We start from the raw sequence: 23,838 nt of genomic DNA, 5'->3' as shown, positions 1-23,838 counted from the left end.
GTTGAACCAAGACATACCGCATAGGCAGCTATAAAATGTCCCGTCGTGCCAAATGTAAAACAATTCAAACGAGAACACTTCCGGCCTTATCTTTGTTCAAAATAGTGATGTAACAATACAATACATGAGAACAAAATATAAAAATAAGTTGCAAAAGGCTTAATTCATGAAATGGATACAAATATAAAAATATATTACAAAAAAAACATAGTGGGCGTGGATGGGAACTAATACATTCCCACAACAAAAGACACACAGTAAAAATCTGAGCGTACTCGCAGTTACTAACAGCTACTTCAAAGCTTAATAACAACTAATACAAAAAAAATATGCATCTAAAGACTAAATTATCAATCAGTACACATCCAACAATCAATGGATTTGGGGTAAAAACGTTAAAAACATGACCTTGTACAATGCCAAGATACGCGTATAGCCAGATTGTAGAACCATGAATGTGCAAATGTATATAGCAATATTATTTAGTTTGATTTAACTTATCAATTACAAAATTAGTATCAATACCATTTTAAACATTATAATCGAAGATATAATTACAAGGCTAATAATGTCGTACGTCAGAAAAGACTTATCAATGACGCTCTAACCAGGTCAAAAGGCTTAATAAAGTAAAACGTTGAAGAGCATTGGGAATTTAAAATCCAAAAGGTTTTGACAAAAAATCTAGTGTAGAAAATATTTGTATTTTGAAATCTTCGAAAAAAGAAACTACAATATGAAGCATTTGTTTGAACGTATATATCAATATAAATAAAACGATGGAGAAAACGTCATTTACAATGATACAACAAACCAACGTGACAAAAAATCATGAAAATATCAATAATTTCTTATTTTGGAAGCTTAACAAGAAATTTTCACTTGTGTGACAATGCAATCAATAATGCATCGTTAATTTGAAGGGAAACCGATACTTTTCCAGAGCACCTTGTATCATCAAAATTAAGTTTTTGATGGTGTTCTTGCTGCTCAGCCTTCTGTGTTGTGTTTTGTGTGCTGCTGCTTCTATATTTGTCTATATTTTGTTTTTTAGTTTGAATGTTCCTTTGGTATCTTTCGCCTCTTGTTTGTCGTCAGCGTAACGTTAAAAGAATAAATTTGACCACAGGTCAGTGTAAAACATGCATGCAGTTTACATTGAAGTTTTAACTTGCCTTTTCCCTATATCTAGCATGTCTTATCTGCTCCCTCTCTACTTTCTCTTCGTACAACTTTTCAGCTAATTCTCTCATTTTAGCGTGGTGATTCCATATTCTTGCATATGATGATCGTTTCATATTATCCGATTTTTTCTGAAAATGAAATTAAATAGAAAAAAAGGTATCAGTATAATTGAAAGGTTAATGTAAGATATTGAACAAATCATGTGTTACATATTTATCCAAGATGGTAATTTGTCGGTCTACAGGAAGAAGCTTGCAGATTTGGTCTGCAAAACTATAAAGTATTATGTTTTGACACATTTTTTGAAAATCATTTGCATATACTGATTATTGACAAAATTTTATATATTTTATTTGACCTTTTTAATATTTGTTTGGATTCGAGCATCAATGTTGACTATTTTTGTAGACTTAACGTGCATCTAACGCAAATACAACATTTTAATCCTGGTATCTATGATGAGTTTATTTCCGTGATTTTTTTTTTTTATTGTTCTTTGATTATTTTTTATGTATGTATTTTAACACAAAACGCGAGTTTGACATACACGATATTTGGCTATTGAATTGTATTTCATTAAAATTATCCAAAAACGGCAGTCAAATACATATCTGTGTTTTCCATGTCATGACTCAACAATTGTTCGAATGAAGACATAATATCTTTTATATGCTCAAGCTGATTCGTAAAACATGTATTTAGAAATTAAAAGATGTGGTATGAGTGCCAATGAGTCAACTATCCATCGGTCATTTTACACATTCTTTTTGTTTTGTTTCGTGGTCTATCATGATTATCAAGATTTTTATGGTAATATAATTTACAAGGCAAACAAGCATACAAATTGTCCATGACATCTACTCTTTGAGATAAAAATAATAATCACACTGTGGTTAAATCATTGTACATACGGTCATTTATGTATCGTTTGTTATATCACCGAAAAAGATAAAAAAAAAATAAAAAAATAAAAAAAAAAAGGTTTTGAAATTGATATGTTTAAAATTTTCAAACTGATAATATATTCCCCTCTTTGGGATGTCTCTGTATGTTTCGGAGTCTATTGATGGTTTAGACAGTTTTCTATTGATGAAGATCAAAAGTTAAAAAAAAATCGTTTCTGATTTGATGGTGTAGCTTCAAGATTGATGTATTCCAATTAGCAATATTAATATTTATTCCACGGCATTTTTCTGCTGATAGAATAACTCAGCGTTCAACTCCTCTTCACACCTACGATAAACATCTAACTACCAGATCCACCTATAAAACTAATAAGATAACTTATATTTTGACTATTTTATTTATTGTGTCTGTTTAGTTAACGCATCAATGTAAATATTACGGAATTTGATGAGACTGTCATCAAAGTGAGAGGGTTAGCGCTATAAAACCAGGTTTAATCCACCATTTTCTATATTTGAAAATGCCTATACCAAGTCAGGAATATGACAGTTCTTGTCCATTCGTTTTTGATGCGTTTTGTTATTTGATATTGCCATGTGATTATGGACTTTCCGGATTGATTTTCCTCTCAGTTCAGTATTTTTGTGATTTTACTTTTTAACACACACACACACACACACACACACACACGAATCACATATGTGCTTGCGTGACCTAAGCACCCTTTTACGAGGTTTAATAATTATTTTTGAAAACGTTTACTTGAAATTATTAAATATGCATTTAGTCCCTATTTATGATTGTTTTTCACATTTTAATTTCATAATAAAGTACATTTCGAGAGAGGTAAAAGCATATTTCGTCTGAATCATGAAGAACATGTAATAGAAATAAATAAAATTGAAATTACCAGAAAATCTGCCTGTCATGGTGTTTGTAACATGATATCTAATTATTCGGCTAAGTGTGTATGTAATTTAATATTGCTGTCATAAGTTCTTTGATATAAACTTATTTTATGCAGTTTATGTTACCTTTTGTGCACACCCATTTTGTATTATATTTCTTCAACGGGAATGCTTTACCTTTTCTTCCATTTTTTCAAGTATCTTTATCTGTTTTTGGTTTTTTTCCTGAATTTCCTTTTGTTGAACTTCATTTTTGATGGTCAGCTTTTTACAATAATCATCGTATCTTTCCATTGTGTCCTTGACAACATCTTCTATTCTCAGCCATTGACTCTAAATATGAGGAAACAATATATAACAGTTCGTAAAAGCATTGAAAAAGATATATTAAAGAAATACGTAGAAAGAGTTGTCGTGGTATGAGAGAATTTTACGATTCATTTTGGACATTTCAGAGTTTGCTTAAGACAAATAAAACTTACCTTTTTCGATATTTACATTGGAGTCTGGTATTTTTGTTAAACGTTTTTTAATCAAATGTCAGAGAAAACAAAGACAGGGCTCTTTTGTGATTTTATTATCAACCCAAGCTTAAGAAAACCTAATAGCTATGCAAGAGTAATACCTTAATTGCTTAAAGGAGTTATAACCAAAGCTAACATCAATACTAATCTAATAATGACCAGTCTTGAATACCGGCTCACATGTGTTTATGCCTGAAATTCTAATGCCCATTTCATCAATGCATACACATTTCTATCATAAAAGATATTGCTTATATTCAATCCGATGATTTCCTAGGTACCAGGATTCATAAAAAGCTAAATGGACTTATCGCTCAACAATAAATTCCTAAATGGCACACATCTATTTGGGAGGGTCGGATGTTTATATATATAAATATATAAATATATGTATGCCCAGAACATTTAAGTCTAAACCAAAGATGGATTGCTAATATTAAAATCAGAAAATAGTAAAACTAGAGGCTCTAAAGAGCCTGTGTCGCTCACCTTGGTCTATGTGAATATCAAACAAAGGACACAGATGGATTCATGACAAAATTGTGTTTTGGTGATGGTGATGTGTTTGTAGATCTTACTTTACTGAAAATTCTTGCTGCTTACAATTATCTCTATCTATAATGAACTTGGCCCAGTAGTTACAATGGAAAATGTTAGTAAAAATTTACAAATTTTATGAAAATTATGAAAAACTGTTTATCTCTGTCTATATTAATATTCAAGATAATAACCAAAAACAGCAAAATTTCCTTAAAATTACCAATTTAGGGGCAGCAACCTAACAACGGGTTGTCCGATTCATCTGAGAAATGTAGAGCAGATACATCATTTTGTAGATCTTGACCTGATTAACAATTACCCCCCTGTCAGATTTGCTCTAAATGCTTTGGTTTTTGAGATATAAGCCAAAAACTGCATTTTACCCCTATGTTTTATTTTTAGCCATGGCAGCCATCTTGGTTGGTATGCCGGGTAACCGGACACATTTTAAAACTAGATACCCTAATGATGATTATGGCCAAGTTTTGTTTAATTTGGCCCAGCAGTTTCAAAGGAGAAGATTTTTGTAAAAGATTACTAAGATTTACGAAAAATGGTTAAAAATTGATATAATAACCAAAAACAGCAAAATTTCGTTAAAATTACCAATTCAAGGGCAGCAAACCAACAACAGGTTGTCCGATTCATCTCAAAATTTCAGGGCAGATAGATCTTGACCTGATAAACAATAATACTTCATGTCAGATTTGCTCTAAATACTTTGGTTTTTGAGATATAAGACAAAAACTGCATTTTACCCCTATGTTTTATTTTTAGCCATGGCAGCCATCTTGGTTGGTATGCCGGGTAACCGGACACATTTTAAAACTAGATACCCTAATAATGATTATGGCCAAGTTTTGTTTAATTTGGCCCAGCAGTTTCAGAGGAGAAGATTTTTGTAAAAGATTACTAAGATTTACGAAAAATGGTTAAAAATTGATATAATAACCAAAAACAGCAAAATTTCGTTAAAATTACCAATTCAGGGGCAGCAAACCAACAACAGGTTGTCCGATTCATCTCAAAATTTCAGGGCAGATAGATCTTGACCTGATAAACAATAATACTTCATGTCAGATTTGCTCTAAATACTTTGGTTTTTGAGATATAAGCCAAAAACTGCATTTTACCCCTATGTTCTATTTTTAGCCATGGCGGCCATCTTGGTTGGTTGGCCGGGTCACCGGACACATTTTTTAAACTAGATACCCCAATGATGATTGTGGCTAAGTTTGGTTTAATTTGGCCCATTAGTTTCAGAGGAGAAGATTTTTGTAAAAGTTAACGTCGACGGACGACGGACGTCGGACGCAAAGTGATGGGAAAAGCTCACTTCGCCCTTTGGGCCAGGTGAGCTAAAAAGAGGATCAGTTGTCATGCAATACAAGACTTCATTTATACTTCTTATAAAAACATATTTATTATTCAGGTTTTCGTAAAGTTTCTTACATGTCATCTAACTTAAAAAGAACAAGAATGTGTCCCCAGTACACGGATGCCCCACTCGCACTATCATTTTCTATGTTCAGTGGACCGTGAAATTGGGGTCAGAACTCTAATTTGACATTACAATTAGAAAGATCATATAATCAGGAACATATATACTAAGTTTCAAGTTGATTGGACTTCAACTACATCAAAAACTACCTCGACCAAAAACTTTAACCTGAAGCGGGACGAACGAACGAACGGACGGACGGACGAACGAACGGAACCACAGACCAGAAAACATAATGCCCCTCTACTATCGTAGGTGGGGCATAAAAATATATTAGCAACAAAGGGAACAACCGAAATCATAATACCAATAAAAACGTACAACATCATGACAAAAAAATAAAATATCGAAAAGACAAATAACAATAACAAAACATGTTCAAACAAAATAAAATAATAATAAACCAACACGATCAGAACCAAAATCATAAACGAAATCAGTACTGTTGTACTTTAAGGGTAACCACCTGTTCCTGCTAAAGATACGGCAACTGAGTTGTTACTAATTGGGAGTTATAAAAAAAGTAGATTTCATAAGGGCTACGAAGACTGGATAGTGGTAACGATATTTGGAACATACCAGTTGTCATCTATGACACAGATATTCCCTTAAAATCAACTAAATCATGATGGCGTCCTACAAAAATGTTAAACGGATGACTTTTACTTTACCATTTGAAACCCTTGATGTCCTTGCATCATTGAAGGCAAACCAAACATAAAAAAACCTGGTATATTGTATAAACTGGGAGAAACATACTTCATACGCAGATTCTTCTGGAATGTTGCTACACAGATATTAAAAGTTTGCAAAGGAAAAGATTGAAATTATCACATATGTCGTCAAATGTAGTTCTGAATTGATATCTATGGCCAATATCTTGAGTGTGTAAAAAATCCCAATAAAATGTATGTTTGTTTTTCTGTAAGGATTATTAAATGTAAACCGACTTCGTTTGTTACGAATTAAAATATTCACAATTCTCATTGCAATAGTCAATCAAAATATGGAACGTATCAAAAGGACAACTGAAGAAATAATTTGATCAGTTTGTTCTGTATTTACACTAAGTGATAAGTAATGCAAAGCTCATCTAATGAACAGGCAACCTTAACGTTTATACGGCAAACACTGAAATATGATAACTGTCATCGCTGAGGGATTTCTTTTTTCAAATTTGACTTTGAGAGATTCTTTATTGCAAGTAGGCATCATAGCTTTAATTCAAAATAAGCTTACAAGAGGTAAAATTTTGTTGATATTGTTGATATCAGCATTATCAGAATAAAACAATAAAAAAGGAGTAAAATGCGAGTTAGGTTGAGCTTCTTCGCAACTCGGTTGATACTTAAATGATTTTACTTTATTCTTGACTTCTTCATTTTTCTGTTCTAAGAATACATTTTAAGCCAAAATCTTAAGATACCTCATTTCTTCGACGTATTTCCTCGCCAAATGTCAGTCTCTTCTCATCTTTTTTATCTTTATTTTCTTCATGAGAATCTGGTGTGGATATTTCCTAAAAAGTATAAAAAGAATCCCTCTATCTTGAAGTAAATTGCGTTTTGTTCCAATCTTAATATCAAATTACCATGTTTATATGCATTTAAATAATCCAGTAAATGTCACATACCCTTTTCTGTTTTGGTTTCGTATGGCTTTTTAATGTCTCTATTAGATCTGGAAATGATGATTTAAGATACTTCTTCCCAGGGTTTTCACTAGCAGCTGAAGAAGGTGTCCTAGCTGAATAGAATCCATATGATCGAGTAAAACAATGATGAGAACTTCCGTATGGTAAAGTTATTGATTTGGTAGGCGATGTCCTTGATGTGGATGCTGTATCGAAATCGGATTCATAATCCTACAATTAAAATTTACACACTGATTTTAACACTTGTACAAGTTGTAGATAGGTAAACAAGATGTATTCGTAAGTGAAACCAAAACGTTAATGATAACATAAAACCGAAATATTGTTGAAGTGAAAAGTGCCTTTTTACATATTGTTTTCATGTTAGTTCTACATAGAATTCGTACGTAAATATTCAGCTGTTACGGCTGATCAATATGTATAGATGCCTATAATTTTTAATTATTACGTGTTCTACATATACTTACATCTGCCATTGTTGGCTTTAAAGTAATTTTGTCAAGTAACCATTCATTTGGAACAATGACAAGATAGCACATAGCTATGTTGGGAAATGTTTTAAAAACAATTACAGGTTATAACGATATCATATACTTTTTTTTAATTATTAATATTTTTGATTATTATTTCAGCATATTTATCAAAATATATAACATTAGTTTCGGACAGCCATTGAACATATCAGTTTTCATGTTGTTGATTTCATTTTAAAAGATTCACTGATATATATCATTGATCTGAAAATGTATTGTTTTAGTAATTTAACACCAAATTCGCTCTTAACGACGTATTTAAAAATTGTAAACTAATTCGGTTTTCAAAATTAAATTAAATTGAGTTATCTGTCTTACAACATAGTTAGGTAGATCATTGATGTAAAAAACTATCCGAATGTATAGTATCTGTCTACTAATATATATACAAATTCAGTAGAAGCAATTAATTCATTAATGTTACGTGTTTTGTTTAGTTAAGTTTGAACATATTTATTTATAGTGGATTGGGAAAAAATTTTTGCAACTTAAATTAATCCCTTTCCACTTTGCGGGTTCGAGTGCTGCCTTGTAGTGACATTATACTGCTCTTTTTCGAAATATACAAGAGTGTCTTTAACGCGCAACAGATATTGCTCTCTCTTAACACTGTTCAGCCATTCATCGCCCCCTTCCGATGGACTGTCATCGTTTCCTCAAGACCATACTTTTTTGTTCATAGTCGAGCTTTATAGCTTACAATGTTAAGTGGGTTTTACTCATTGTTTAAAGCCAAATGTGGACCTGTAGTTGTTAACCTCTATGTTATGTTTTCTTGTGTGGATTGATGTCTCATTGGCAATTATTTCAAATTGTATTATTTTCATTTTACAGAACAGCATAAAAGAGGGACGAAAGATACCAGAGGGACAATCAAAATCTTAATCGAAAATAAACTGACAATGCCATGGCTAAAAATGAAAAAGACAAACAGACAAACAATAGTATACATGACACAACATAGAAAACTAAAGAATAAACAATAAAACAAGCTGTTAAACTCAGTAGAAATTGTTAAATTCATCAGATTGGCATGAAGCACAAAATTTTCTACCAGTATGACAAAAGACAAACAGTACTGATTTAAGAAAACTCGCATTTACTTAAAGCTAGTTCAAAGCCAATAATATATAAATCATGTTCTCCCAGACGAAAGTATCAATCTGCACTAAGTCAACGGATTTGGTGTACGCACACATGTCAATTTGTTTATTCATATTGTATTTACTCTATTACCTACTAACCGACCTACACCACATTGTACATAAACACTATGTACGTTTACCATAATTAATATACAAATTAAAAAACACCCTATTGTGAACTGTGTATAACTTGCATGTTTTATTTGATACACTTTCCCAATTCAAGTTATTTCTTGATATCAAATGCATGAAATATTAGATAGGGGATGTAATTACATGTCAAAAAAAAATTGGGTGCTGAATCTTTATGTTTAATAAGTAGTGATTTGGTCCAGTTCAAAAAGGTCAAATTTTATCACGTCTGAAGCTGTCAAACTGAATTACACCTCCTTAACACAGAATTGTCAATACTTTCAGTTAGAGCTGGTAGAAGTTTCTATAATTTTGATATTATTTGTCTCATTGGTTGTACACTACAGTGTAAAAATCTTTTTGAGAAAGAGCAGGTGCGATTTTTTTAATTTGAATTTATTGTCTAAAAGAAATGCACTAAGAAATAACTGTGTTCTCGGGCCTAGTACGCTGCACGCCGGATTTTATTTTAGATATACAACTTGTAATAAATATGATAAACATTGTTTAAGTAAACATCCACACATTTATTAATCATTACAACTAACTTAAGAAAGTTCCTCCCCGTACCAACGGCCAAGCCACGCACAGGAAAAACCAGAGATAAAACCATATAGTATTTGATGGTCATAAAAGCTCTGAAAACTTGTGTTCTACAGCAAAACTATCTTTCGACAGACCGTCTCATAGGGACAACACGAGAACTTGCGTTGATAATGAACTTTCATTCCCAATCAAAAAATACACTTATAATCTATGTTACATTTGAAAATGCCTGTACCAAGTCAGGAATATGACAGTTCTTGTCCATTCGTTTTTGATGCGTTTTGTTATTTGATTTTGCCATGTGATTATGGACTTTCCGAATTGATTTTCCTCTGAGTTCAGTATTTTTGTGATTTAATTTACTTTTTTCAAAATTGAAAAGTAAAAAAGTAAAAAATATACAATACGCCCACAGCTTTGCGATATTAAAACCTATTATCAAAAATGTAATTTTGATGTGTACGCTTCAAAGGACGGCAAGAAAGTGAGATACATTTACATGTATACCTTTTATTTGATTACAAACAAATCCTGATTGGACAATACCTTATTTACAATTGTTAATACAGACATTTTCCCGCTATTACTAGTGGAAACGCAGGAAAATTCATTGATGTAGTCTTATTTAAAAGCTTGCAGCTGCTACTCAGTCTTTATGAAACGTCACCAGTGTCAGAGCAGAAAGTTGATGAGCTAGGGTTATACCAATGAACGTCTCGTCCTTTTTTAGAAAAAAATTACATCGGAAGATAAAAAGACCTTGTTGATAAATATTCCGTACCAACTTCACAAATAATACATGCCAGTCTTGAAGTATAGATTCTAGATACTGACTCTTTTTATCATCTAACTACTTTTTAAGTATTCTTTTTACTGTTTAGACCATTTTTTGATAATATACTTTTGGCGTGCGTCGGAATTAATTCATCCCGCCATTGTATTATTGTTTAGAGGTCATGCTTTGTATTCTTGTTTCCCATTTTTGCGTATTTGCTTTAGCTATTAAGTGTCAATATGGCATGTTTTCTTATTTGTTTGTTTTTATAGTGATACATATTATTGCACAATATTGACTGCTGTACCCCAATAATGGGTATTTTACCTATTATGTCTGTTAGTTTTGCTCATACAATGTTGTCCATATAATGAAATTGTCTACGACTGCCAGACACGTGAAATATTTAGCTACCTATAAAACCAATATAAACCCATCAAGGAATACATTTATTACTTAGATCTTAACAAAGTGCGTAATTTCCTGAAAGAAACAAATTGTTTTTAAAATATGCAACCTTTGAATAATTAAAATTTCGAATTCTTAACCATTGTATAAACTTGATTTAGATATACAAATTCAAACCATTTGATGAAGAATATCAGCCTTGACAAGTTCTAAGATAGATAAATTAAAGTAAAAGAAATGTAACAGGAAACAAATCATTGTAACTAACAAAACCTGATGAATCGAATGAACTCTAAAAGGTGCAAAACCGAAGGTGTCAACTGTCATGCATGTATCAGCCGCCATGCGAGTCCACACGTGCCACAACCAAAAATATAAAACCGATTGGTCAAATTTCAAATAAATAAGACTAAACTGACATCTTAACATCGAAATCTGCGAAATGATGTCGTTCGTAAATCGAGACACCAGTAAAAAGTTTGTCTAAAAAGTGTATGTTTTTCTATAGAAAATGTTTAATGTTTTGTATGGTTGATACTGAAATGTATACACTAAATTTGAAACGCCCTTCTTTCAATACAAAATCCTCTTAATAAATGAAAGGCATTTAATGTTGTAATTTTAGCTGTGTTTAGTTATCTTTATACTAGTTCATAAATTTAGTCATACATATATATTGTAAATGAAAAAGGAAGACTTCCGCTATGCATATACATTTAATATGAATTTCTAACTATTTCTAATTATTTATTTGACTTTAAATAATCCTTCGTGTTTAACTGACGACTAGTTACTTAAAACCATCATAAATATCTAATGTTTCGTGCAGGCCCTGAATGACACAAGTATTTTTTTCTTCAAAAAGTAGAGTACTACTTAAACAAATTATATCTATTTCTTTAGGTAAGAGCAGTGGATATATATTTTAAACTGCTTTTAAATGTTTTGTATACAAAAAGGTCCAAGTGAATTTTATGACTTCTGTTACCTAAATACTTCCGCTTCCGAGATCCTTACTATCGTATTGTATCTGACTCAACTTCTTAATCTCCTGCACCAATCAAAGTCATTTCTTAAGATAAAGCTGGTGTTTACTAATGCTTAATCTCAATAAATGTATTATTATAACAATTATTTTGTATACAGAAAACACCATAAGTTTGTAAAACTTGTAGCTGATCATTTTTATGCTGTTGATCAAGGACAAAAAATATAAACAAATCTGAACTTGTTCGATTGGCTAGTGTATGTAACAACGTATTTGATTTCAACGAAATAAATCTCTGTATTACTAAAAAATTATTACTAGAGGGTATTCGATATCACAAACTAGTCATAACATTTACTTAACTTTATCATCGATACAAGAACATCATTCGTAAATAAAAATCAACTTGCAGACATCTTATACATTTAGGTATTTTACATACAACTGCACAAACATGTCTACATTAATCTTAAAAGCTAACCAAACCTTTAAACAGACTTATTTGGAAAGGATATAGTTACGATGCTGTTGTCAGATCATTAAGGATTGCATATTTTGGTGTTGATACTGATTCACTCATAGGGTCTTTGCATCGGAGTATACACCTTTATTATAAAACCAGCTGTTGGCACGATACGGGTTATATTCTTCTCATATATTTTTAGGATGGTATGATACTTAAACCCTAACAAAAGGTTTGTACTTGATTTTCATATAATGAAGGCATAATCTTTAAATTAGTTTAATAGGGGTTTAGAGCTGGATTTTCAGTTAGTCCTTTGTCAATGTATGTATCATTGGCATTTTGCTTAGTTTCTTTTGTTATCTTTTCTTACATCGGATTCGGACTTCTTTTAGACTGAGTTTTACTGTGCAAATTGCTATGTCTTTATTAATTCTACATTGGCAAGAGGTATATGATGAGGGTTAAAATCTTACAAAATATGATTTGGTCGCATTTTTGGTGCCTGTCCCAAGTCAAGAGCCTCTGGCTTTTGTTAGTCTTGTATTTTGTTTAATTTTAGTTCATTTATATTTTTTGGAGTTTAGTCTAGTACACGGTTTGATTTAGGGGCCACTGTGTTTGACGACCCATTGGTGGCCTCCTGCTGTTAGATGCTCGTTGGTCGGGTTGTCTCTTTGACATATTCCCCATTTCCATTTTCCATTTTATGGTTTATGCCTTAATTGAAATCTGACTTTGAACTAGATATCATTAACTACTAATACTCTTGAATCAGGTCGTCTTTCAATTTTCAAACTTAAAAGCCAGGAACAATTTATCCAGATGTAGTCGTTGGTGGATATCTGCCATATTTGTTTTTCAGTATTTGGTGTAGTTTACAACAGGGTCGTAAGTTATCTCATATAAATGAGTCCCATTTTGTCATCAAACTGCATTTATGCCTTTGAGATTTACGTTTGTAGAAAGTCGTACGGTGACCAGATATGGTATATATATATATACAAGTCTAAATTGAAAACTACGTTCAAACCTATGATTGCGTTGGTAAAAAACCGCCATTTTTATACGTGTGCATGTAAAACAAATTTCGTTGTAGAAGGCTCTTAATACATCATAAACAACATTTTTCAAAAGACCAAAAAAGTGAAAAAGTACATTTAAACAAAACGCATTTGACTAACAGGTCGAACAACTGATGTTCTTTAACCCTGCTGACTGCCATTGGCGATTGCCAAATAAAACTGATCACAAGTTGTAACAAAATGGATCTTAATATAAATTTAATTCTTAACAGAAAACAATAAACTTGTGGCCAAGATGTTATGCCACAAACTTGAGGTGTCAATATTTTTTGGTACACCAGATCTGGATTTCGACAATAAATGTCTCTTCAGTGATGTTAGGGATCGAAACGGTATTTGGAAGACCACGCTCTATGGTCGGGTTGTTGTCTCTTTGGCACATTCCCCATCTCCATTCTCAATTTTATCATATATATATTTATTTGTACAAAGTTTTCGATTGACATTTGTCTCATTAACAATCATGCCAGCTGAAGGACGTCTCCGGGTGCGGGATTTTCTCGCTACATTGAAGACCCATTGGTGGTCTTCGGCTGTTGTCTGCTCTATGGTCGGGTTGTTGTCGCTTTGACACATTCTCCATTTCCATTCTCAATTGAATGCCACATCTTTTTTTGTAATATGCACTTATACACTGTACAATCAACATGTATCATTTTTTCAAATCCACTGCGTCACTGTAAACTTGAAAAGTATGTAAGGACTCAGTGTTTATTTCATTTCTATTTGACAGTAGTTCCATTTTTATTTTGATCTGAAATGGATAGGTGAAGTGATTCAATAGCATATTTTTCTTGATGTTTTATTTTGTGTTTTTTCTGAGTATTTTTTTTAATTTCAAAATGACACCTTCGTGCATTAAAAGTGAGTCTACGATAAAAGAAAAATATATCCATGTATATCAGAAAAATCGTCCTATTTTTGTGCTACCAGGTAATGCAGTGTTCACACATTGTCGATTATTACTCCCGTTTGAGATCAGACAGCGATAAGGCACGGGAAGTGAAAAAGTCGGATTACTATCCTCAATTATCTGGAATGTCCTATCATTGCTTGAACGCAGTCGTTCAAGTTCGTAACAGATTTTTTCGGGTCGGGAATGGTCCGGATAGTTCGGCGAAGCACCCCAACAGTTAGATGCGTCCCGTAGCATTCGGGGGAAACTCAGCCGATTTTGTCTAGTCGGATTACAAGCGTGACTATGTCGTGACAGATTTTGATGTATCGGATCAAAATCATAACAATGTTCTGTGTTTTCTGGACGGTGTCCGGTGAAACGGGAATGATTTGGAGTAATTTTTCATTGCTGGTTTTCTGCCGATTGAGTCAAGATTGCATCGATCTTGTCGATTGCAAACCGTCTTTGCCGAAACCGTTCGGGAATAGTCCCGTTAATAATACGAAATTCGTCAACAATACCCACGTTAGAGTGCCGACAATTACAGAATACGCTACGACTATGACCCGATAAAGGCGTTTGCAATACGATAGAGCGGACTGTGGTAGGATTATGTTTCGGCAGTACATGATCATCCCGAGTATGACGACAGTTTTCGAACAGATAATTTCCGTCAGCGTCGGTTCACTGTCTGGTCACTGTCTGAACTCTGTCGGATTACATTCGGTAAATTTGGGACGCAGTCGTGAAAGACTCGATCGATTTTTACTATGCGAAAGATACAAATCGGATTAGAAGCGGATTGAGAACGAGATTATCGGGACAAATCCGCATGGAAACGGTTTAATATCGACGCTTCCTGAACAATATCTGATCGTGATTAAATTATTTTTTTTTACAAATGTTAAATTTGAATTTCCATCAACGATTCACAGGATCTTGATCAGACTTTTGACAAATGTTAATTGTAAAATCAGTAAAAATCGTGGATGTGTAACCCCATCTTAAGATGTTTACTAACAAGTTTTCGATATAAGAGCATATTCATTGTTTTCCCTTTACAGTACAATACGTGACTTTATAGTTTACAACTATTATGAATAAAACCTTATTAATGTAATAAATTATCTATTTTGTGATGGTTTAAGGTTCCGATTACAACGGGTTTTTTTTTATTTGTGTGCATTGTCAATAGCTATAGGAAAATAAACATTTTCCTCTTCAAATCTTTACGATTAGACACGCCCATAGCTATTTCAATAAAACAAGGTCAGTGACAATTAATTCTGAAATTTAAGATGAATATCATCTGTGTTAACTTTCTCAGTTAGAAATATTTTGTTAGATAAATAACACCTTCGTGTGAATTACAATAGATATTTGATATATAATGTGAAGTGATCTACATTACTACGAACCAGAAATTGTAGTGAATGTAAGGTATATATATGACAGTGCAAACAATTTCCGCCCACATTTCAAAGCTTAAAACTGGGTAACATGTAGTTGTTACATATTTGCAAAAGAAAAAAAAAAAGATCACAAATTAAGAGAATGTGTAAAATACACGAAAATTAGATAAGATATTCACATTAATTTTGTGAATATATCTATATATCACTGTTGTGGTATCGATAATGTTTTATGTACATGAAATACAATTCTGGTGTAGTATGGTTATATTTTTAGACGTTTGATGTTTTACCGATATAATTACCTGTCCCAATCGGTAAATCTAGATTATACAACTATTCGTGTATCTTGTGTTCTCACACTCCGTCACATGAAGCACGTGAGTTGATTCAACGACATATTTCACGATCAACACAAAAATGATATAGCTGAGACTGAAAACGCGAGAAATGTCAAAGAGATATAACAACCTGACCAATAAGCAAACATGATGTTGACCGTACAACTACTTATATAATATTAATTTCATTCTTTTTTCCTCTTAGATAAGTTGGAAAATGTTGTGACAAGAAAAACAAACCATTGAAATCCGAATAGTTTGAGAATGCTCGAGCGTAACGAATTGATTTAGTTGCATATGCCGTACCATGAGACAAAGAGTGTGAGAAATGGGAAGATGACATTTAGAAAGTTAAAATCATCACATTTGTCATAGGTTCTAGTTTACAGCAGTCCATCTTTTTCGATGTGTAGAAATAGATCAAGAGGTGAAGCAGTTTCCATTATCTCAAGTTTACGTGGTTATACGAGATGCAAACACTCACCCATTACATGACAAGATCTTATCAATATACCCGAAAGTAATATTTAAGAACTTTTCAGAATGTTTTTGTTTCTTCTGTATAAATATTTGTTCATATAACTACAAAAACAAGTCGGCCAGTAAGGTTCCTAATTAGTAAAATTGAAATATCGGCAGTCTTACTGGTGTTAAACTGATCACTGTAATTGCAGTTACGGTTATCCCGACATGGCGGAGCCCAAAACAGGAAAAAAATAGTCTTTTATGTAATTTCTCCGTGTACATGCCAAATAGGTCAAGGTATCTCATTTTCCTGTGAATCTCGTTCCATTTTGAAAATGATTCACTTGAATGAATCGTTATGACTATGCATTTTATACAATGTAATTAGATAAGATGAATACCAGTTATCAATGTTAACTTTGATATTTCGTCGCTGGGCTTCCAAAATGTCGCATATAACTTTTTTTAGCTAAAATTACTTTTTCACACAAATCGTCTTGGCGGAAGGCAATCTTTGATACTCCAATATAGCATACACTTAGACAAATCAAAACATTAAAAAAAAGACATGTGACGAAATTGCCAATCTCAATTGTTTAATTTTGCTTCCAAAATGTATATTAACTTGAAAAGTGTTGTGAAATGTTTTCGGGAATCAAATACTTGCATATTTCTTTTTATATCGCGAAGGTTGTTTACGCGTTTGTTGTTATCTTTACACATTTTTTTAAATAAAATATATTCCGTTAGCATAGAGTTCTGAAAAAAATCAGCTACTATGACCACAGACATATTTTGTACACTTACGATTATCTTTCAAGTTATGTATCCACAAGTTATGATTATCTTTATTTGGAATAACGATGATCGTCCGTAAATTTTCAATGGCTATTATTCAATAACAAGGTCACATATGATATTAAGAACACACACATACAACGATACCGTACATATCAATCTAGCGACTGAGTAATTATTTAAAACAACGCCTGTACACTGAAAAATTACAAAAAGACGATTTTACGTGTTTTGGGCTTCGCCGTGTTAGGATCACCGTAACTGCAATTACGATGATCAGTTTAATACCAGATAGTATGCTCTATTTCTATCTCATGAATATATTTCCTTAGCTGTATTTGGCAAAATTATTTTTGGTCTTCAATGCTCTTCAACTTCTTACTTTATTTGGCCTTTGTAACTTTTTATGATTCTAGCGTCGGTGACGAGTCTTTTACAGAAGAAACGCGCGTCTGGCAAAATAAAAAAAGTAAATCCTGGTGTCTGTGATGAGTTTATTTCCAACCTCAACAAATGTGTTTTCGTTACAAACAATACAGTCTTTTTTTGTGATATATGCTCATCAGTGTAATGCTACTTTAATGCGTTTTCTTCTTCACAAAGTAAGAATTTTCAAAACATAATAAAAGAAATGTGTAACTACGATTCTCTTTTCGTTACCAAAAAAAACCTGTTTGATGTGAAATATTATTAATAATAACAGTCCTTTTCAGAGATATGGATGTTTCAGTTGAAAACGAGAAATTTTTAACAAAACTTTCCTCAGTTTTTATTTGTTTTGCTGACACATTCTTTTCAATTTAATAGAATTCTATGCGACTGTCATACAAGTGCAAAATTTAGCTAGCTATAAACCAGGTTTAATCCCCCATTTTCTACGTAAAAATATGCCTTATAATGTCAGGAATGTGACAGCTCTGATTCTATTCGTATTTATATGATGTGTATGAGCTTTTGAGAAAGGTCTTTCCGTCTTAAATTTTTCTTGGAGTTCTGTATTTTTTTTATTATTTTTGAACTGTTAATTACAACGAAATTTGTTTTATTAAAAAAGCGAGAAAACCTTATCAGCCACATCAACAAACGAAAACCACTGAACAACAGGTTTCTATTTTCGAGGATTTCGTTCGTATAGGTATACCACGGTTATTAATATTTAACAAAATACAAATCATGGTCTGTAGACTTGTATGAAAACTTTCACAGATTTTTGAAATCAAATATCCACAAAGTATCCAAATATCCATAATAAACCAAAACTGAATATCCACGAAAGTATGATTTTACAGGTATTAAGATATTACCCATAAAAAACTCAAAAACCCTTGAAAAAAACAATTTCAAACGGTTATCAATTTTTAACGCTGGAAGAATATCTGTAAATATTGTCTTCATCAAGACAAACATTGATTTTATTTTCAGTATAAAAGGAAGAAAAAAAGACAAACATACTAAAGAAAACTGAGCAACTTGAACTCTACTAAAATATGGTGGTGATATCAGGTGCTCTTGGATTGTATGCCGATCCTACTCTACAATATGACACCTGTAATAGTTATCATTACACATGTCTATACTTTCATGACACTTTAGGGCCTGCATTATGTCGATATTTATGTTGTGTGCATTGTACAAGTTCACATTTCTGTCAAATTATTGATGATGTTCATAAGCATGACCTAGTGGTAGTGTTCTTTTTCGTCTATTGTTTCTAGTATAACATGCTGTTTGTTTTAGCTTTTGAATTATTTAACGTTTTGTCACAGTGAGCTCTTTTATATTTTGTTTTCAAATTATTGTAACGGCTGATGATTAAATAATGATCTATTGAATAACATAACCGTAGTGCATGAAGACATACACCAAGATTATTCCTTTCATTTATTATGATGATGCCATGACAATTTTACACATTAATTGCACAAATATATTTTTGGATTTCTTAAACGTTCAGTAAAGACAACTGACTTGTTACAAGTTTGGTCTATACTAAATAACTAGTAAGTCTCGAATAGAACAGTATATACCAAACTTAAACACATAAAACATTTCTACAATTAATAAGATATATACAAATATTCATACACAATAAAACCTGACTAGCTTGTTGAAAGCATTAGTTATGACCTATATCTAATAGACTGTTTAAGTCACTAACATAAACTCAACTAACAACCAACTAATAAATATTCTCCATGTAAAAGCATCACACCTTTAATTATAAGGTCCTACGTAAATTTACTATTACGGAAGCCCGTGCAATTGTAGAGGAGTAGGTTCAGTAATATCCCAAAATATAGCAGTTTTATAAAATTGTTAAAATGTAAATTTTTGTTATTTTAATGGAATGAAGAATACTTCATTTACATAAAAATATGTTGTTTTTGACAATACAATGCACATGTATCGGGTATTAGCATCATTAAGTCATGCTTAATTACTGAAATCTTCGCAATTTTTGTATTTAAATTAATTTGTAGACGGTTTTCTTCTAAAATGGAAGCGGCCGAATTTGTGTTCATTCTTAATATCTAAATGTAAGCTGACAAAAAAACATCTGAAAAGTGACATATTATGGTATATTTGATAGATATTTAAAATTTAAGCTTGAATTTGAGCGTCTTTAATGACTTAACTAGTTCAAATCTTTCACATAAACTAATTGAATCTACTTACGTTAACACTTAAGTGTTTAAAAAGTGTCCGAAATCTTTCATCAGATAAACCTGAAGTTTCAAGCAAAAATCGTCCCTTACTGCACTAACTCCTTTTTAGTATTCTTTGTGTGAAAACTAGATTCGCCAATAACAATGAAACACGAAGTACATCGTACATTTTCCTTCGTACCTGACAACATTTTATTTTAACTAAAACTTTCGAATAACCTCTTATTACTTTGACAGGTCTTGTTATATTTTGATTTATAACGTTCAACGTGGCTGTGGTAATTTAAAGTTTGTAATCAATTTAACATTAATAGTGTTTGTTAAAAATATTTAAGTTGTAATATCTGGCAAATTTCAATATGCAAAATAAAAAACACTTTTTACATGAAATGATAAAATGTTGTCTTTGATTTAGGTAAAACGGGAGAACAGGCTACTTTCGGAAAATTAACTCTTCTTAGTAGGTAATATAAGAGATAGAAGACAAACTAGTATGTATTTTATAAATAATTGGTAAGCCACAACCAACGATGCAAAAAGAAATTCTCATATTGTGAGTTTTCGTAAAAGATTTCTTTTCACAAAATATGTATTTTCATGAAAAAACTCATCATAGATGAACAGGATTAAAATTTTGTATTTGCGCCAGACGCGCGTTTTTTTCTACAAAAGACAGTGACGCTGGAATAAAAAAAAGTTAACAAGGTCAAATATAGACACGTACACTGCAGGTAAATCATTCAATGCAACTACATAAATAAACTACATTTGCATAATATATATATAAAAGAGATGCATTCAAATATGTCACACCAGACTTATACACATAAAGTATACACATAGTGTAAACATAAATTATATGCGATAAACAGTTCAGTTCATAGCAAGTCCCTCATTTTGAGAAATTGGAATGTTTCCCAGAACTCTGACAGAGATATGTTAAAAAGAAAGTCACTTTCAAGCACCGAAGATAGTGCTTCTACACTTTGTTCCATTGTTAGTGATTGTCCTACAGGTTTACTGAAATATATTTAAAAAGTAATTAACAATAAGTATAAACATTAACATTCAAATATGTACATAATTTACCGAAGTAATAATTTGTTAATATAATGTATACTATCTGTATGAGTGGGATTCTGTAGCATAAATAACAACTCTTTCTTGTGTTTATATGTTTCCACTCTATGATACAGTTAAATGTTATACTGCTTACCATTCAGGAACACCTGAGATCACCGCTAGCCTTAGGTTGTGGTGGGGTACATGTTGATAAGTCTTTATTTTTCTATGGTGTGTAACGCGTACTACTATTTGATTTTTTTTGTCTTTCCTTTTAAGCCATGGCGTTGTCAGTTTATTTCGATCTATGGGTTTGAATGGCCCACTTTTATGCTAAAGTGCGAAATGCTACTTTTTATCAAATATGAAAAAATGTTTTAGAAAAAAGAATATATTCGATATACCGCTAGAAAGAAATAAGACGTTAACGGCCTCACGGAATACCAATTTTTTTATATTAACAAAAAGCAGAAACAAGAATCTAAACTAAGAATATTTTGTTAAAATGCTCTTCATAACTTGGGTAAATGTACGACTTGTAATGAATAAAAATGAATTCGATCTTATATCATTATAATATACGGTAATGACATTTTTGTTTTACAAATCATCATTTGTACTTTTTTTATATAATTAAGATAAATTCCTATTTCTTAAAATTTTTGATTGGAGTTTAAATTGGTCTAGCTGTAGTATTGTATAACTGTCATTTTCCAATATAAACGAAACGCGATTGTGGAATAACTCAATGAGAAAGTACAACAATGACATAATACCCCTTCCCCCAAAAAATTTTAACACTCAAGTTTTGTCAAAGGTTTAAATATTTAAGGAATGACTTTAATATTTTTCTGTCTATGCAGAAATAAGATAAAATATGTGAAGCAAACTGAATAACCACCTTTTTTATGTTATTTCGACTAGGCAGAACAATTATTACAGTCATTTCTTATAATCTTATTTCTTAATTCCATTTTAAACCGGAGTAAATCATGAAAAAACGTTTATGACGTCATGGCAAAAAATTATGTCTATGAGCTGATAAACAAAACAATCAGGAGACGCGTTACATTCAAAATTAAATTATTAGATCGTAACATTTAATAGATCGTTATTACTTTATTACTTTAGGTAAATACTTACATTTGTGATTTGTCAGGCATGGACAACAAGGTTAGAATTCTGGCTTGGCAGTATGTGGCAGATTCTGATTCTATCCTTAACTCACAATTTCTTGGATAAAACAACATCATCCCCGCACTGAAAAAATAAACAGTCGTTATAGGAAAACACTAACTACCGTAAAAGTTGAAAGATCTGATATTTCAGGAATACACCTAAGCAGTTTGGTCCTAGGTAGAGAATCGGCTAAGTTACTACTAGCCAACCAACACTATTGTTATGAGTTCGAATCCCGTTCGTAGCATGTGCGTACCACTCCATCTTAATTGATAATATAGTCAGCTTTCCTCCCTGTCGGTGGCTTTCTATGGGACATCCAGGGGCGGATCCAGGATTTTAGGTTAGAAGGGGGGGGGGCTCAAACTTAAATCTTCGTCGAGCGTATATTTACTAGAAAACGGGACTGAAGATATAGAGATAATCCCTAGTATACAAGCTGACCCTCCATATAAAATAAAATCTAGCGAATTTTATGTCAATGGTTGCTTGATTACTGGTGTTGCATTACTATTTGTTAATCGAATATATTCGGAGGGAGGGTCTTGACTGTTCAGTTTTAAAAGGTTTATTTATAGTGGATTGGGAAACAAGTTATTCCGTTGTGTCGTATGTTTTCTCCTATATTTGAGTGTGAATTCACATTACTATAAGACGTGTCACGGTACTTTTCTATCCCAAATTCATGTATTTGGTTTTGATGTTATATTGGTTATTCTCATCGGATTTTGTCTAATGCTTAGTCCGTTGCTGTGTGTGTTACATTTTAATGTTGTGTCGTTGTTCTTCTCTAATATTTAAAGCGTTTCCCTCAGTTTAAGTTTGTTACCCCGATTTTGTTTTTTGTCCATAGATTTATGAGTTTTGAACAGCGGTATACTACTGTTGCCTTTATTTACAACGTATATCAATTCCTTCCCACTTTGCGGTTGCGAGTCAGTGTTGTCTTGTAGCAGCATAAAAGCCTGCTCTTTTTCGAAATCTACAAGGGTTTTACGTGCAAGAGATATTGCTCTTTCTTAACATATGTCAGCCATTTATCGTCCCCTTTCGACGGACTATCATCGTTTCTCAAGTCAATACTTGCAAATGGTGTGACTTTCAAGGGGAGCCGAAAATTCAGTCCCTGAAATTTTCTCCCCGGAACTGGTATCGATGCACTAACCTCATGCCTCGACAAAATTTATAAGTTACAAGTGAGAAACATATACTGATACAGAGATATTGAATAATGATACACATTCATAAACATAGCTTTCGCTTGAACCAGTATTTCTATCTTTCAATAAGAAAAAATCTAACCTGGACTGTTTTCTTGGCCGTGCCAGGATGAAATAACCAACCCAACCGCGAGCAGGGCGCTTTCATCTACCTTGTGGGAAAGTGAGTCAGGGATGTTTTGGAACTTCGATTATCAAAGACATTGTTTATAAAAACCACAACTTCAATGTAACAATTGTTTTACGTTAACTGCTAAATGCCTATAATATTTGTCATCAAACGCTGCTGCACCGCGTTCGACACATTCCTTTGAAGTATATCATATTGATAGTCATATTGATAGAACTTAAACAAATCGTAGGTTTTGTTGATTAGTAATCACGTTGATTCTGTTAAACTTACTGCTTTATGTACTTTTTTGAATATTAAAACGGATGGAATGCGACGACATTAATTTTCGTCGTCTAAACAAAAACTTTGTTATGCTGAGGACATGCTTCACA

At 32.2% G+C, this 23,838-nt stretch overlaps 2 protein-coding genes across 4 annotated transcripts in view; both read right to left on the bottom strand.

Moving 5' to 3' along the window:
* Positions 1–1,166: 1,166 nt before the first annotated feature.
* LOC143062587 (uncharacterized) lies at positions 1,167–7,789 on the bottom strand. Its single transcript, XM_076234250.1, has 5 exons — positions 7,686–7,789; positions 7,198–7,428; positions 6,991–7,083; positions 3,177–3,332; positions 1,167–1,313 (listed from the first exon to the last, which is right to left on the bottom strand). The coding sequence occupies exons 1-5, from the start codon at positions 7,755–7,757 to the stop codon at positions 1,167–1,169; spliced, it is 699 nt and encodes a 232-aa protein (XP_076090365.1). The 5' UTR covers positions 7,758–7,789.
* An 11,245-nt stretch (positions 7,790–19,034) lies between these two features.
* LOC143065164 (uncharacterized) overlaps positions 19,035–23,838 on the bottom strand; it is a 61,342-nt gene continuing 56,538 nt past the window's right edge. For all 3 annotated transcript variants that reach the window (XM_076238568.1, XM_076238569.1, XM_076238570.1), the window contains 2 exons: positions 22,079–22,195; positions 19,035–20,893 (listed from right to left, as the gene is read on the bottom strand). In XM_076238568.1, coding sequence (XP_076094683.1) covers positions 20,752–20,893; positions 22,079–22,195 — 259 coding nt within the window. In that variant the 3' untranslated portion in view covers positions 19,035–20,751. The remainder of the gene's footprint in view (positions 20,894–22,078; positions 22,196–23,838) is intronic.

This window comes from Mytilus galloprovincialis, chromosome 2 (genome assembly GCF_965363235.1).
Source record: "Mytilus galloprovincialis chromosome 2, xbMytGall1.hap1.1, whole genome shotgun sequence".
Taxonomy (NCBI): Eukaryota; Metazoa; Mollusca; class Bivalvia; order Mytilida; family Mytilidae; genus Mytilus; species Mytilus galloprovincialis.
Note: the sequence above shows the minus strand (reverse complement) of the source record. Positions and strands in the feature narration are given on the sequence as shown.